This window comes from Toxotes jaculatrix, chromosome 13, assembly GCF_017976425.1.
Source record: "Toxotes jaculatrix isolate fToxJac2 chromosome 13, fToxJac2.pri, whole genome shotgun sequence".
Taxonomy (NCBI): domain Eukaryota; kingdom Metazoa; phylum Chordata; class Actinopteri; family Toxotidae; genus Toxotes; species Toxotes jaculatrix.
In genome coordinates this window covers 13,331,714-13,349,469 of record NC_054406.1, presented here as the reverse complement: position 1 = coordinate 13,349,469, position 17,756 = coordinate 13,331,714, and the positions used below count along the sequence as shown (strand labels likewise).

Sequence of the window (17,756 nt, the reverse complement as noted above, 5' to 3'; positions counted from 1 at the left end):
AGGTTTTTGTTAATACTCAGCTAGACTCACATAAAACTCTCTTTCTAAACACAGAGAAACACTGCCAACATTTTAAGGACCTCTGTTAGTCAGGCTGGACAGCAAATTGATGGGTTAGAGCCAGCCGTGCACTAAAGTCGAACAGATCTTTTTCTGAGAGGTGCGAGGGCAGCCCAACCTGCTCAAGAATCTGACTGATCTGTAGATGGTCAAAACAGCCGGGAAAGACTGGGGGGAAAAGTGCAACAATATGGCGTGAACCCAATCTCCACAGTCCACAGTTGCATCCTCTTGCAAGCTAATCATATTCCAGGGGTTCAACATCACTTAAGTCCCCTACAAAGTCAGTCAAATGTTGAGTAATTGCTTGTAAAATAATATTTTTTACCCCACAGAGTGGCTGAGGATTCTATTTAAGAGGAGAGAAAAATGAAAATGTATAAAAAGTCATGCACTGATAATCCTCTGCACCCTTTTACTTCAGCTTGTTAATTTTATTCAGTATTTTTTTGCTTTCCATTTGTTTTAATAGAAAATAATGTTTAAAATTCATCATGGTTCATCAAGTCATGATTGCCACAGTGGGGGTAGAAGTATTCGCCACGTACACACACATTAGCAGCAGGACCTGATGTAAAACTGGTGAGGCTAAAAACCGCAGGATGATTTAGATTAATTCATGTCTTCACCACACTTCCCCACACTGATCAAACAATGTGTATGTGTTTGTGTTCAAGGCTGTGTACACCCAAGTCCACACCTTACGCAGACACGCGTGCCCGCACATAATCAGCTGTCGTTAATGCAGCCCATTCAGGCCTTTGGGGGTCTGCGGCCAACCTTGCTGTGTCCTGTGGGTGAAGTGAGAGTAGATTATCTTCCCATATCTTTCTCTCTTTCACTCTCTCTTTCCCTGTCTCACTCACCTCCCCATACCGCCATCCCCCCCCCACCCCGACCACCCTTTCCAACAGTGCCACCCAGGCTTGGCAGGGACCCAGACCCACATCTTTAAACTGAGCCATCACACCACGCCACGCCATGCTCTGAGCCTGGCCGCAAGGCCCTGATTAAAACCCATGACTTCAAACTTTCCAAACTGTCAAAAACCCAGTCAGAGAGAGAGAAAAGGAAACCGACCAACAGAGAGAGAAAAAAATCTTACATAAAATCACCGCTGTGGCATTGACTCGCTTTTCAACGCGTCATCTGAGCAGGGATTTGTGTCACTCAGAAATAGCGCTGTTTGCATTCGTGTGTGTACGTATGTGTGTGTGTGTGTGGCTCAGACGGCGATTGGTGGTCTGTGTTTGCCACTTGGATGACGATGGTGTTTCATTTTGTTTTAATGAGGGACGGACAGACGGATGGGACAAACAGTTTTTATAGGCCTGCTAGATGTTGATGCTTGGGTTTGAATCTTTCTGGATTGTACTAAAATAGACAACCGTATTCACAGCACCTCAGTGACAAATAAATAAATACAATCATAGTCCAAGAAAAATGAGCTCAATGGAAGCACTGGCTTTCAATCTAGTGGAACCTTGTCAATCAAATTAAGACCTTAAAAACAAAAATGTGTTTGAGATTATCTGTAAAACTGTTCTTTTAAATTATTACCATAATTCAGCTTAATCTGATACTCATTTCTAATAATAAATCTCTGACCCTTTTGTTCAGAGAGCCCTCGAGCATGCGTCAAGTATATGTGCCAAGAGTGCTCCCTGCTGGAGAGCTGCAGGATAAGCACGCCACACTCCTGCCAAAACAGAAAACCAGCAGAGTTATCAAATTTCACTTCAGTCAACTGTCAAGCTATAAACTGTGAAAATGATCTGGAAATTTTAGGTCTGAATCAGCTGCAACTAAAACAGACAAAGTTGATTTTAAACCCTGCTGAATTTCCACCGTGACTGGCTGGAGAACAACTGAAAGCAAACTTCTGTGCAATCTTGTTAGTGGCACAATATTTATTTTTACTTGACATATAATGTTAGAAGTTTTGTTAAATGGTTGCCTGTATAGAAACAATGTTAAATTCAAGTGGGTGACATTTTTCAAGCCAGACAAAATAGCCTTGGTAGTTAATAAACATCAAACTGAAACAACTAAAGTGAAACAGGCCCATAAGCTGCAGGCTTGCTGTGGCAGTGAACCGCTACCCTCTCAAATGAAAAACCCCTAGAGAGTCGAAAGGATCGCGGAGTACAAGGGAGACCACCCAGGGAAACGTTCAAGCCCCACTGTTGTTTTACACACGTATAAAAAATGCAACAAGTGGGGGAAGGAGTGGGGCGCACATGTCAAAAAGTCAAGTTCAACAAAATACAAGTGAAAAGGTGGGGGGAAAAAAAAGAAAACAGTAAAAAAGAAAGACGTGAAACTGTATTCCTACCCATCTCAAGCACTCATCAGATGGCAAATATTATTTTGGATGATGGTCATTTTGCCAAAGAGAGAAAGAAAGCCAGAGGGAGGGAGACGAAGAAGGGGTTCATGTACCTTATTATACGGTGGTCATAGGGGAAAATTGCAATCATCTGTGACTCACTTGGAATACCTTACGCGCTGTGAAAGACATTATTTTTCTCTAATATCGAGAACATCTCTGGGTTTTCGCTGTCATGGCCGTTCTGACAGAAGCCGCTTGGGACCCTGCATCAATTTCGGGAGAGAAACAGGAGTGAAGGCTGCGCCCTTTTGAGTTCGATGACGATGAAAGCCAAACTCAGAGACGTCTCATGAAGAGAGAAAGTGAGAAACATTGGCCGATTATGTGTGCCTGCAGGGAAAAGATGAGGGGAGATTATAATAGCAACACCCGCGTCTGATATGAAGTGTGTGTGTGTGTGTGTGTGTGTGTGTGTGAATATACATGCATACACAGCACATGCACACTTGGTTTAAATAGTATCCCTAGAACCTGCTATCTCAAGGCAATTGCTCTTCCAAAAGTCCAGAAGTCACCAAACATGAAAAGACAATTCTTATTTGCACTTTCAGTAGAACAAATTCAAAGTAAAACAACTGGGTACATTTTGTTCGGGGTCCTCTGGGTACACTCACTGTAGTTATTCTCTACATGAAGTTTGCCTTCACAAAACACACACACACACACACACACACACACACACACACACACACACACACACACACACAGGCACACACGCACGCACGCACACACACACCCTCTGGTCTGTTCAGTCTGTTGCACCCGCCTGGCTGGAACAACAACGATGTACGAGACAAGCACTTCCATATGTGGCGACGTACACATTTATATGCACATGCATAGACACATACAGGAACCTATAAGGACCTAACCATGCAAAACACACACTCATGCAACCACATTCCTCCCTTCAGGTCCTTGAAGGCTACCCGCAAACCCCTCAGTCCTGTCGGTTTTGTATAGACTGGGAGTGTGTTACATTCGCTGTTTTTATTTGAATGCATCGTTGCTTGACTGGATTGTAGAAAATGCCAAAGACAGACAAAGAGTAAATTGGCTGAGGGAACTTAAAGGACCTCAACCTCATGAGTTGTGAGTGTTTGGCATGAGCACAGTTATGTGACGAATGCCAATGAGAAAATAGTGTCACTAAGCTGTTTAGATAACACTATATTTTACATGTGGTTACTGTGTTTACTGCGTTGCTGACTTGAGCGTCCCTGAATAAACCGTCATCCACTACGCACTCTCGCAATTTCAACAATTCCTTGCCACCTTACAATATATGTTCTAGGCTATTAGTTAATTATCACTTATGTTCCTTAGGGCTGGGTGTCATTTGAAAGTGTTAATAATAGTGTTAATACAGTTTTGCCTGAATAAAGTAAGTCTCTGACTAAAGAAACATTAAACAAGACAACAAAACTACCCAGTCATTCAGTGACAAGCTTCAGCATCACATTTTGATGATTAACCAAAGGTATTAAGGTTCTATATTCATTGGAGATAACGTAATCAAGCTACAACATTTAGCTTTTACTTGTTTTAATGTTTTTGTTTTTTACAATTTGTTTTTTGTACAGCGACAAATTACAAAGCTTCGCTTTAGTGACTGGAACCTGATAACACCCAGAAGGATTTGTAATAAAATATCAAAGAATATAATAAAAAAAAGGGTTTTAGGGACTGTGCAAACTAGGGCAGGCAATTTGGCTGAAATCAATATCATCATTGTTAATAGGACTATTTTTCCAAATACCAAATCAAAATTAAAATTAAAAAAACAAAATGATTTTCAGTCCAGTGAACCATGTTCCTCTGCTATGAAGCACATCAGAAAAACTCATATGTGTGATACAAAAACTTCAATAACCTAGTACTATTAACTATTAAACTCCTGTAGTAATGAATTTCAGACATGGATTCCAGTACTTCTGGTGTCAATTTAAAATCCACCCCTATTGGATTAAGCCTTTACGGATATTTCTTTGCACAACTGTTTATTGTAGACAGTTCAGGACCTGTTGAATCATGTTTAATATATTTAGGAGTTTGTGGGGAAAAAAGAAAACACAAAAGTAAACACTCTAATTAGACCAATGTGCTGCCAATGGTCAGGATCATTTCAGAAATTTGCAGTTTGGTTTCTTAAATGCTCCATTATGGGATTATGTAGAGTTCAGGTGATGTATGAGCGTGTGTGTGCGTGCGTGTGTGACCGCTCTGGTGGTGTTCATATGTGTACATTTCTGCGGATGTGTGCATGCTTGTTTATTCCCATGTATGTCAGTCTGCACATATGCATTTATATTTATGAATCTGTTTGCTTATGTGTATGTGTGCGAACTTACAGGAGTGTATGTCTTTTCAGACTAGTGCTTGGAAATGGGTTTTCTCTTGCAATTAGAGGCCATTACCAGTCCACCACATGTCAAAAGAAAGCCTCTTATTGCAGTAAATATACTTAAGGAGTGAATTACTGACCAACTATACACTCAACCTGTACAGACCCTGAAAACTAATGGCCCAGAAAATACTACAAGAAGGAGAAAGAGAGAGAGAGAGAGAGAGAGACATGCACATACTTTTGCATACAGACACACAAACGCTGACACACTTTTGACCCTGTGAACTTTTAACCCCAACAAAGGGGTTTTCCAAAGTTGCAACATCAAATTATAGACAAACACACACAGAGTTGTATTTCTCAAGGCCATCTTGTGGTTCACTGCAAACAATTACCGCTGCAATATCATAACTGCTGCAACATCCCCTCGGTGGCCTGCTTCTCCTCCATTTGTGTCTCTCCAGCTCTTTCTCTTCTATGCCTCTGTTTATTCTCTGAGGACCACACATTTCTCTTCACCTTTTACACCGTTCTCTCTTTCTCCCTTTCCTTCATTCCTTTCTATTTCTTTGGCTACCTTTCCACTGTGGCCTATTATGGGTCTTTTAAGGCTCCACTGAGCGAAACCAATTTACTACAAACTGGATCAGGGTCACACTACACCCATGCCAACCTGCACACATGTATACGTGCACAAGCACATGCACAAAACACCCATAATCCCCTTGACCTTTCCTGCTCTTGCCAACATCTCAAGTAAGCACACACCACACGCCCACACGCCCATAGATAGTTATCTTCAGATTGGGATCAGTAAAGTGAAGGAGTACTGACATTGACTTAGCTCATGGCCAAGGGGGATTGGCTGGTCCAGAGAAGGGATGCAGAGAGAAACAAAGAGAAAGACAGAAAGATTGCCCACATTTTACTGAAACTATATGAAATCTCACCCCCTCCTCACCCATGAAGAATTTCTGAAACTTGGGCTCTACACTTTTTGTAAGATTTGAGGAGAATGGAGTTGGAACATTTCAACTGCTGTGGTTGATGAGAGAGGGTTCACGGTCTCAGTGAAACTCCTGAAACACTTCACCGGTGTCTGTGTTCGGCAGTGACAATTACATTTTTTTTATTTTCAAACCCCAGGGTAAAATATAGCACAATTTGCATTTAACAAAGGGAGATGTTTTCATGTGACACAAGTAAGGCTGTCATTACAGAGTAATCCCAACTTCAACTTTATGAGTCAAAACCTTAAAATTTTACTATATTGATAGTTTTAAAATATTCAAACTAAAAATGCTGTAAAAATATAGAAGTATTGTGTAGCCTCAGATGTGAAGATGTGCAAGGTTTCTCTGTCACATCTCAATTAAAATACAAATCTTAGTTCCATTGATAGTTGTAGTCTTCCTGTAGCAATAACACTGCAGTCTTCTGTGTGTCTCCTCAGTGCTGCCACAGGCAACCATCACTGGCAATAACCTTGGCTTTGCAGTGTTTAGAAATATTTACATTCAGAAAAATAAGGAAAATGACTTTGCCAACTAGCCACCCAGTTAGCTCAGTTGGTAGAGCACGCGACTCAAACTCTCAGGGTCGTGGGTTTGAGCCCCACTCCGGACGACACCACCTCCCATGGGCTCACCACCTGTGGGAGGTGCTATAGAACTTTGGTGCATTGTGGACTGGGTGGAAGTTGCCCCCGCGACCTGGGCCTAGACCCGGATAAATGGCACATGATGATGTGACTTTGCCGATTAAAGCCAGGACTGAAGAAATTGAATTTTTTTACATGGTTTTTTTTTTTTTTTAAATTTATATTAAATACTGTTTTATGTGAAAAACACATAGTCAATCTGAAATAAAAGTAACTTCTCTTTCTCAAAAACATGTCAACACGGTTAAACACAAGCTAGAGGAATGAAACACCAAGTACTTAACACACACTTTGTTTGACCTCAGTGGGTGAGGTTACTATCACACACCACATTAGACCTTACTATATTTCCCTGTTATGTCCTTAGACAAAGCGTCCACCCCTCACGACAAGTATGTCCATTCATACCCATTAGGATAGCAGTAAATAGCTGGAGCCAACCGTGACTGAGGCTAATCCGATTGCCGGACACAATGGACACTCGGGACAGACAGATCAGTAAACAGCCAATGGGAAAAGGAACATGCATAGACAGCTACACATCACGATTATATGAGGGAAAATTGGTCACGGAAATGAAGCCATATCATTAACTGGTTTAAATGAGAGTCACACACACATACACACTCACACACACAAACACACACACTCCGTGGGAGCTTTAAAACACAAACTCTTATGTAGAAGGACTGCCACGTGTTTTACAAAGTCACAAAGTCAGATCAAATCAATTCACTTTGATAAAGTTGCATTCAGGTTTGAACACTGTGGCATGCACACATTCCTGCAGAGCGCACTCCTGTCACACACAGACACACACATGCAGCCAGCCACTCTGGGCATAAAGGCAGATATGAGAATTGGGGAGGTCAGAAGTTCATGAGGAGAGGAAACCATGAGTCAGTGACTTAAAGTGATTACTATGAGACTTCACTTATCCTTCCTTTCACACACATTCATGCCACAGTGTCAATATTACAGTTTTAATATGAAACTATCTCCCGCATTAGGGATCATCTCATAATTTGGGGGCCTAATAAAATTTGATAGAGACAATAACAATAATTGTGGTAACATGGAAATATATCTGCTAAATGAAAAGCATCAGTTGGCCAGATGGGGCCTTTAAAAATGTGTTACAATAATTCGATTTTCAATCGGACAGGTCAGAGGTCAGCGTCAGCACCGAATCTGCTGCCTGAGAAATATTCAGTCTCACTTTTGCCACTGTCCTTCGAGAAACACAAACTCAAGCTACTTAACACACAGACACACACATAGGTCTTCAAGCATATACAGATCCAAACAACTAGAGGTCTCTCCATAGAGCCTTACACACCCCTGGGGCACACCACCATCATTAAGACAACAGATTCACTCTTCCGTTCATTCCTCCAGCACAGCCAGCTGGGTTTCTCCCCCCACTTCATCCCACTCTTTCTTCTCTGGCTGTATAATATATGTTTTAACATGAGAGGTAGACAAGAGGTAGAATTAGTTGCAAGCTGCACAGAACAGTTTGGTCCAAGACAGGCCCTGAGGACAGAGAAGGAAACCAGGAAGAGAAATAATGATGGAAGCAAAGGAAGACGAAATTGAAACAGTCAAAGAAAGAATAAAAAACAAAACTAAAAGAAAGCATAAATAAAAATAGGAGAGAAGGAAATGCAAATATGAATGTGAACAAATCCCAAACTGAAACTGGTTCAGTGACCAGCTTGTGGTCACAGCATGATCCCGGCTATGCCGGTCCTCATGCTGCCATTAGAGCAGAGCCCTTGGACAAAAACACTTAACATCTGCCTGTGCAGCCACATAAAAAACCCAGCTTAAAGGTGAGCCCACTGGTTTTTTTTGCTAAAAAAAAAAAAAAAAAAAAAAGTAGATTCTGACTACCAACAGAGATGTACATAAGTAACACAAACACACACGTATAAACTGAACACATTCCTGCTTTTGAAGTTTAAATAGACTGATATATTTACTGCTGAGGATACACAGGTGTTCAACCTTAACAGTAGGTTGGGTTTAATAGCATTTTATTAAGCATGAATAACCCACAACCCTTAATGATCCCACTTAGGTTTAGCATTCAACATTTTTCCAAACACTTACAGTTATAAATAACTTAACATTTAGCAATTTAAACTCCAAGATTCAATTGAAATTTTAAGCCATAGCCAAACTAACTATGTACACAACCTGTAGCCGCGATCTAAAAAACGAGATGTGTGTTGCGTGCATGTCGGGTTCAGTCATCAACAACAGGAACTGGCCTGAACAAACACACAGCCAGAAGTGCAGGCAGGTGCTACCATCAGCCTCTTTTCTTCTTTCTCCAGACACACAAGCTTTGTGGTAGTCTGCAAAGGGAGGGTCTCCTAAGGCCAGGGTCACCTCCCTGTAGACCACCACAGCTTTGCTCTGGCTCCCAGATGTTCTTGCACACACATATAGACGCACACATACACAGGGACCTAATGAGCATGCTGTTGGAAGCTGAAAAGAAACAAACCAAAATAAATGGACCGACATACAGCACTGCCACAGCCGCTAACCAGTCACAGGGTGTGTATTTGTTTGTATGTGTGCACAAACTACTTGACCTGTGTACAGTAACTACTGCCTGTTTTTTTTTTTATTTGGCTGTTAAATTGTTGGTCTTTATCTCTTTACCTAATTGCCCTTTACAGTTTCTAACAGTTGTATATGTGTTTGTTTAGTGTTTTTATTGTTTTTGGTGCATTGTGTAGGGACACTGACAGCATCTGACAACAAGTCTGTGTGTGTACAAGTAAACTTGACCAAACAAAAACTGATTCTGATTCTGGTATGTATATGTGTGGGCATGTGCGTGTGTATGTCTCCCAGCACACGTATGTGAGTCAGTGCCTGTGCACTTGTTGAATAAATGATCTATTCCTGGGTCTGTCAAGGAAATGGGGGGAGTTGAGGCGGGCCGTTTGGATGCTGATCAGGAGAGACGTGTGCGTATGTGCGTGGAGGTTGCTGGTGGAGGAGGGCAGTGGAATCCACACCAGACCATCTATTATAATGACAGGAAGCAGGAAGTACAACCCCTTCACAGTCACATGGCTGCCAGCTGTCTTGGCAAACAGAAGAAGGAAGATAGAGAAGATGATGGGAAGCATGTGCATATGTGTGAGTGCATGTGTATATATACATGCATACATACATATATAAATAAATATATATTTATACACACACAACCACGCACGCCTGGCAGTCAGTTTGGATAGAGTGTGTGTAGGTGGAGTAGTATTTGTACGTGCATTCCTACACGTGAAGATGACATTTCTGAATGGAATATCTGGATTTACGGTAATAGCAAAGGCTCGAAGTTCAATTAAGTGGAACAACTGCATCTGTCATGCATCCAAATCTCCACTGCCTTTCTCCTCCAAAATCTATAACCCCTGAATTTGCAACCACCGACGTTATGCCAATCCAGCGCACTGACCATATGGATGTGTTTAGTAACTGCTGCTCAGTACACATGTGCCCGCCCACTTGCAGAGACACAAATACGCACATATACATTTTCACATGTATGCACCCATAACCTCACATGCGGAAAACACACGTGCAGCTACCCACACGCATGCAGAAACATACACATTCTTCCCAGCTTAAATCAGCGTAAATCATGACAGAGTGAGTGACAGCTTTTTCTATTTTAAAATGTTTAACAGTTTAAAATTACATCTCTTCTGTAAATGTTACACTCTGAAGGTTTTCAAGGTATACATAATGGTAACTAATACATGTCAAATTCAAACTACAACAATTGAACACACACACATGAATAAATATCTACTTCTGCGCAGACACACTAGGGCTGTCCCTTTTTGTTCATAATTCTGACGTGTTCATATATGGGGGAAAGTTCATATTCAAACTGTAATGAGTTGTTTCAATTCAAAATTTACAGCCTATAAACGAAAGACAGTTTACAGCAGTTTGCCTTGTAATCCAGCAGAGGGTGCTCTAAAACTTTACTATCAGTTTGACTTATGGTATGACCTACTGACCCATCAGTAACCTAAGATAGTAATGTTATGGTGTCTGCTACAAAAATGGAGGACACTAACAAACAAGGTATCTGAGAAACTGTGTGTGGAAGCATTTTGGGTTCGATACTGTAGATGGCAAAGTAACTAACAAAAATAAGTCTGTTTGTCAGATTCATACAAAGCCACTTACACTACAATAACAAATCTACGGACTCTCCTGGTAGCTTACCACCCAAGTGAGGAGACACATCAAGTGTACAACCTTATCCAAGTGCCTAGTATTCAGCGCACTAAGCTTCAGCAGGCCCCTCGCCAGAAGCTCGTAAAAATGCCATCACCGATAAGATAGCATGATTTATGTGGAAGGATGTGCAGGGGAGGGGGTGCGCATCAGTATTCATTCTAACGAACTGTGTGTCATTTCAAATTCATTCTAACTTGATTTGGCAGCCCCATCACAAGCAGACATTCAGCAAGTCTCCACCATCCATCAAAAATCATCTTGGGTGACTTTCATCTGTCAGACTGTTTTCACTCATGACCAGGAGTCAAAAGCATGATGTTCTGTGATTGAAGACACAAAAACTGACAGGCCGACACTTGTCAGCTTCTCCATACCCTGCTCTCTCTCTCTCTATCTATTCCTCTCTCGCTTTGTAAGATCTTTAAATCATTCCAGGTTTCCAGGCTGTGAACCAGCTAACCCTAGGAGTATCAAATTCAACCACACAACACGGCAATTGTTACCACCCGAAACTGTCTGTTGCCTTTTGTGACCTTTGATGCCCCACAGATCCTAAAAACAGTTTGAATCTTAGGAGGACTGTTTTAGCCTGAGACTACGAATGATAAGGAATGTCAAGACAATATTTCTGAAAGTCATTTGCACACACACACACACACACACAAATATTCACCTTCAGACAGGTGGGCGGTGATCAGCGTCTGTGTCTCTTTGCTGTAAGAGACCACCTCTTTGGGAAGGAAGTCTACCTGTGTGATCTTAGAGGCCCCCAGCCTCTGCATCCTCCGCCTGGGTAACAGAAACAAGATGCTACCATTAGCATGGTTATGTTGTGCTTAAACCCAAATTGTCCTTTTTAAGAGTACAATATATTCTCATTCTCTCCAAAGTTTATAATGATGTGTAGAGATTAACGTCTGTTGAAACAACTGGCTAAATTATCAGCATCATTCAAGAGGTTCAAGAAGTTATTTGTTTGTAGAGAAGTAATCTATTCACACTAAATTGATCATTTAAATATACTATTAAATTAAAATCTGGAGTCTTCTGAATGTGCCATGCAATGCCAAATAAGGTGTTTTGCTGTGTCTTTTTTTGTCAGACAGTGAACAAGAGGACAGGAGGAAGATGTACCCGAGCTCAGAATCAGCCTGCAGCTGCAGCACAGAAGGGTCTGTGTCCCACTGCAGCGTCCTGATGTCACCAACAATGGGCGGGGGAGGAGGGGAGGGGAAGAGAGGACATGCATGTTTACAAACAGACACATTATAGCAAACACACAAACACTGGAACATATGTATCCATGGCACACATTACCACGACAACCATTACCAAGTGGATGCGCACACGCACTCACACGCAGACCACTTATCTAGAGAACAGCTTAACATGGGAATTCCCATCGAATTTCATGCAAAGGTGGCACCGTTAATGGGAAAAGGTTTAGATAAGTGGACCTAGCATGGAAGGGTTATACATTAGGGAGATATTAGGTTTCATTATACATAAATGTTCTCTATTTATTTAAATATCTCTCCTCATCTCATCTGTAATAGATTTCTTGGTCCTCTGCCGGGAATCTACGACTTTACTACAACGATACATTTATGGACAAAATTAGCTCCATTGTTGTGTGGAAGGATGTCATAATGCTTCTTGTCATTAGAAAAGCTATATGATGACCTGATGACTTTTAAAACAAGGAAGGCTTTGCAGAAATGTTTATACTTATTTTTAAATCATCCACAGTATCCAGTGTTACCAATAAGTATGGCATTTTATTTATTTATTTTCATACTCACATATGCTAGATTTGTGTGGCATTCTATGATTCTTGCTGCTTCATATGCAAGACTGTGCCAAATAATGCATGAAAATCATGAAAAATGTCTTCAGCCACATGATTTACATCTCACACCCATGGCACAACGCACAGTATGCGATCACACACTGGACATATTTACATGGTAACATCCAGCGTATGAAAATCTAAATAAATCCATAAAGATTTAGCTTGCTCAGCACACATGACAATATACTTGCCATGCATGATCAATGAGTCTGACACACCGTGAGCTCATTCAGTGCGTTTGTGTGGTTGTTCAGCAGTTCTACCTTCTTTTATATTGGAGTGATAGGATTTATTTACTTGCAGGGAGTTTAAAAAGCAACTGAAACCTAAAAAAAAAAAATTATTATGGGGAGTTGGTTGAAATCTACCAGCTGTGAACAGATGACACTTTCAACCCCTCTACACTTTTTGATGATACCTTTTAGGGCCCGTGAACACGCCCATTAGGCCTTCAGTTTGTGCCACACAGCGCCAGGTGAGAGTGTCAAGGCATTTCTTTAGCCTGACAGACTGTCTGTTTTACAGTAACAGCGATGACACTTTGGGCAGCTGATTGTCAACTCTGTGAAGGCTGAAATGACTTCTGTGGCTCAACTCATGCGAGCAGCTATCTTTCAAGCTGGTATTATGGGAGACAGCATGGCTTTAGACAAGAAGTCACCAGGGGAGAGCGGAGGAACGAAGGTAAGAGAGAGACAGCACTGTTTTGATCCTATAAACCATGATGGGAACACATCTGCAAGACCACTGACAACATTTGGGTGTCTCTCTGTGTTCACATGAGGACATATAACCTCTGCTAAAGAAAAGTATTGGGGGTGGGTGGGGGGGTTCCTGGGTTTGACATGAAAATGCTTACCTTGAGCTCTGTGCTTGGGACTTGTTTTTAGAGAAACCTGACCTAAGAAGGGACACACACATACACAGCCACAAATGGAGAAGCTCAAAATGGCATGCCATAATCCAGGGTGGATTTGGGGGAAAAAAAAATCTTTCAGGTACTAGAATTAACTCACCAATTTGTAAATGCCCAATTGGTAAAAGCTAGAAAGAAGTCTTACATGACAGAATTTATTTCTGCCAGGAACTTTCTTCATCCCCAATTCCACCCCTGGCCATACCAGAACAACACATCACTAATGACCCCTGAGGACATCCCTCACACATTGACCATTCAGTCAGCTACCATTAAAAAGCAAATGGAAAGCGCTTGATGACCACTCCCTTCTCAACGGCAGGTTTAATTCACCGAAGCAGCCATGTGCAGAACTTAAAGATAAATAGTTCCTGCACCAATCTGGTGTATCATGAGTGTGTTGTAAGCACTGTGATCGCACCCTACAGAACAGTGACAGAAGAGGAGAAGCTTACATTTCGTCACTTGCGCTCAAATCAGCTGCTTACCTGCAAACGTATGGTTTCAGGCTCCATATTCCAAACTTATTCCATTAACTGGCTCACCAAGGCTGCTTTCTGTGGTGCTTACTTGAAAGTATATACCCGGAAACTGAAATTTAATTTTGCAACTTTGCAAGAATGTCTACAGCTGAGACTTACCTCAAGATCAAGCTTAATTTCTCAGTTAGTAGAGAAGCTAACAGACTGTACAGTGGTCATCAAAACACCGAATGCCATGACAAATGACAGATACCACATTCAGAACCTAACAAGGTAGCACAACCTCACAGATGGTGACACTCATCCTTACCTAAACCTGTTGTGCAATTGACAAGAAAAGAGACAGAATATATGTCAAAAAAGGACAATTTGCCAAAAATATTCACAGCTAAAAGCCCCTTCAGATTATCGTTATATTTAGGCCACATTTTGCCTTCGTGTTAAGGACTCCATTTCCTCATACAGTTAATTCGTAACCTCTCAAAGAGCATGCCTGGTATCTGACAGTGAGCAGAGCCTCCTAGTGCACAGTTTCCAAGTGTCTTATCTCATTTCCATGGACATCTAACATTTCTTGTTTCTTATATTAAGAATGTGAGAAATTGAAATATTTTTGCCCAGATTTGGATTTTCAAAAAACAAGAAAATGGGTAAATACTGCAAAAATGGCTTCTTATTCTCAAAGTTACCAAAGAGAGATGAATTAAACTCATGCACCAAGAAAGACTTTTGACACTGAATTTTGGTATGAAGTGCGTGATTTTGGCCTACCTTCCTGTCGCTCCTCCATCAGCTGAGTCCTGGCTCCCTGTCTCACTGGGTGTGCTCACTGATTTGGAGGGGGACACAGGGGTCGGGACTAAATAGTGAAAGTAAAATGAATCTAATATTAAAGGCTGCAAAGAATGGACTGCTCAAAAAAATTGGGATGAGAAGCAACAAAGTAAAATGAAATGGATAAATATGATGTTTGAAGAAAGGAGAGGAGGGCAGGGCATCAAATGCATTGTTGATTTCGTATTTATTATTTATCTGTACTCAGGTGCATTTGAAGATGCATTATAAATAACCTAAACTAATAACAGACACAGCAATGACCCACTTCTAAGGTGTTAAGGGTGTTGTTACAATTTCAGACCACTAGAGAACAGTGCTTCCACAAGCTAGCTGGAAGCGATTTGTGCACAAGGGAAGACTTTTTTCTTCCTCTTCCAAACTCAATTCAGTCACAGTAAAACAGTATTTATATCCAGATACAAAATTACAAGATAAAATACATTCAAGGTCCACAATGGAACAGAAGAAGATGATAAAAGGAAACTGCTATAAAAAAGACACATCAAAGTAATAATTAAAAATGATCAAACCACAATGCGTATAACAAATCATGGAATTAACTGAGGTGATAAAAAAAAAAAGGTGTTGTGTGATGAAACCTCATAAAATAGTATGTGAGACAAAGTTACTATTTTTGTTGAAAATTAATAAATAATTTAAAAAAAACAGAGCTACTATATTATGCAGAGTCATGGCATGACAGATTATAACATACTTCAGCTCTCTGATCATTTCATTAACAGTAAGGGAGGACTGGACAAATCATTTACACCACATTACGCATACTGTAGGTTACTGTGTGGATCTTAGGTCTGCTGTATGATTATGAAGTACAGTCTGACCATTAGACAATTTCTCATAAGTTTTTTTTGGGGGGTGTATCTATTGAAGTATGGTGTAATCTGAGAACCATCTAGGTAAGTTTTACTGTAGATGTTGTAAGAATTTACTGGACCTTTTGCATCACAATCACAAGAAAAAAATGCATTTATTGTTTAGGATATAAGAGTATTATGTACCTAGAGGTGGCTCCGGTGATATGCCGATACTCTGTAGGAGGGCCTCAGTCTCCCTACGCTTACGGTCTAAGTCTGAGTCCTCTGGGGTCACCTCTGCCTTCTGCTGGCTCTCTGACTGCACAGGACGCATAGAGAAATGTCAGCTTACCCATCATGAATTAAAGAACAGGTTCACAGCTCACCCATCATGAGTTGCAGAACAAGTTAAAACATGCACGTGTGCATGCACAGTTTGATTAAAAATTCCAACACCAACCTTCTGCACACACATAGATGCTTGTATGCACGCATGGACACACACAACCTCAGCCTTTTATGTGTCACGGCCTGACAAAAAGCAATCGAACACACAAACAATACACGCTAAAGAGTGGTACAGTATGAGTGCCAGTGGTGTGCATTTACTCACTTTTTTCCTTACCTCTTTCTTCTTCCTCTCCTCCTCCTTTCTCTTTTTTTCTTCCCTGATTTGGGCGAGGCGCTGCTTCTTGCGCTCAAGCTCTGCTTTTAGGTCACTTTTGTCCGACATGGTGTCCTACGAGGCTTCAAGCAAGAGGATCGAACAGGAATGAGCTACATGTGGCACAGTCACAGTTTGCTCTGGTTTCATTTTAACGTGATACAATATGGAGGCGTATCAGTTTATCCAGTGATTCTTCAGAAAACCCACTGGGTGTGGCAGCTATACAGGCATATACAATACATCCATATCCTTGCAAGCTCAGTGATCAATAACTGTCAATACTAGGTCATACTGAGCTTAACAGGATTTCCACATTGGTGTGGCATTTGTACCTATTCCAGAGGAACTAGTACAGTGTATGCGGGCTATATTTAGGCAGTCACTTTCTTTTGTTCAGTCCCCTAGTCCAAATCGACATGGTTGTTAAAAAGCTCACCAGCCCTGTTATGTGCATTAAAATTTTATGGGAACAGATCAAAAGCTCAACACTTGTATTGCGACTATCCAATTAAGAGGATAATTATGCTTAAGTGGATGGAAAACAGACTTAATGTAGCCTTAGGAGTGGGATCTTGGATCAGACTCAATAACTATGCCTCTCAGCTGTTAAAGAAAGGTGGGCTACCTATTTATAGCAGCTATTTGCTTTCTATTAGGCCAGTGTCACATCCCTCAGACATATCAAATGAATAGAAAGCACTTGACCCTGGAGGTTTAAAAACGTCCCCCAAAGCTATCTGGAATAAATATATGAGAAAATAACTATAACAGATATTTAGGCCGTTATGTCTCTCAACATTTAAAAAAATGAACAAACTGACATATATACAGTAGAATCATAACACAAAACACAAGTGACACTGGTAAATATACATACAAGGAGACAAACAAACCATTAACGTAATATGTTTGTCTAACTGGCTAACATTAGCAGGGAATTAATGCAGTCGCAGCTAACGTTAGCTAATCACATATTTGACAGCATTTGGATTCACGGCAATGCGTTTAAGGCCTTATCATAAATGCTATAGGGATTTTTTTTGCTAACTAATAACGTGAGCTGGCAAAAAGGGGAATATTTTATCCCAGATAACCGTATAATGCACTGTTATTGTTTCACTCGTACCTTGTCCACTCGCACTGATAATGATGTGTCACCCGGCAAAGATGCTGTCTCACTGCTGCACCCCGAAAAAAAAAAATCAACACATCCTCTACCTAAAATCACACTGAATCGAGGCCTCTAGGCTATCAACGAACAGGTCGTTTCAACCTTTTCGTGAGGCTATTGATGACACTGGTTAACACAGAGCATCTCCGCGGTCGATGACCCGAATACAACATAAAACAGGTGCACCGCACGCCGATACATCCCTAGGAGGAGTAGGATGATGTAGAGAAGGAGGAGACGAAATCCCACCTCCTTCCACATGCACTGTCATCGACTCAT

General features: G+C 41.1%; 1 protein-coding gene across 1 annotated transcript in view; it reads right to left on the bottom strand.

The window, feature by feature from the left end:
- The window catches only part of LOC121191546 (cytoplasmic dynein 1 intermediate chain 1), an 85,211-nt gene extending 67,705 nt beyond the window's left edge, over positions 1-17,506 (bottom strand). Inside the window, exons 1-7 of the mRNA XM_041052713.1 lie at positions 17,433-17,506; positions 16,253-16,386; positions 15,844-15,958; positions 14,759-14,846; positions 13,449-13,490; positions 11,872-11,931; positions 11,411-11,526 (exon numbers count right to left, since the gene is read on the bottom strand). Of these exons, the coding sequence (XP_040908647.1) occupies positions 11,411-11,526; positions 11,872-11,931; positions 13,449-13,490; positions 14,759-14,846; positions 15,844-15,958; positions 16,253-16,372 (541 nt within the window). The 5' untranslated portion in view covers positions 16,373-16,386; positions 17,433-17,506. The remainder of the gene's footprint in view (positions 1-11,410; positions 11,527-11,871; positions 11,932-13,448; positions 13,491-14,758; positions 14,847-15,843; positions 15,959-16,252; positions 16,387-17,432) is intronic.
- Between the last annotated feature and the right edge of the window lie 250 nt (positions 17,507-17,756).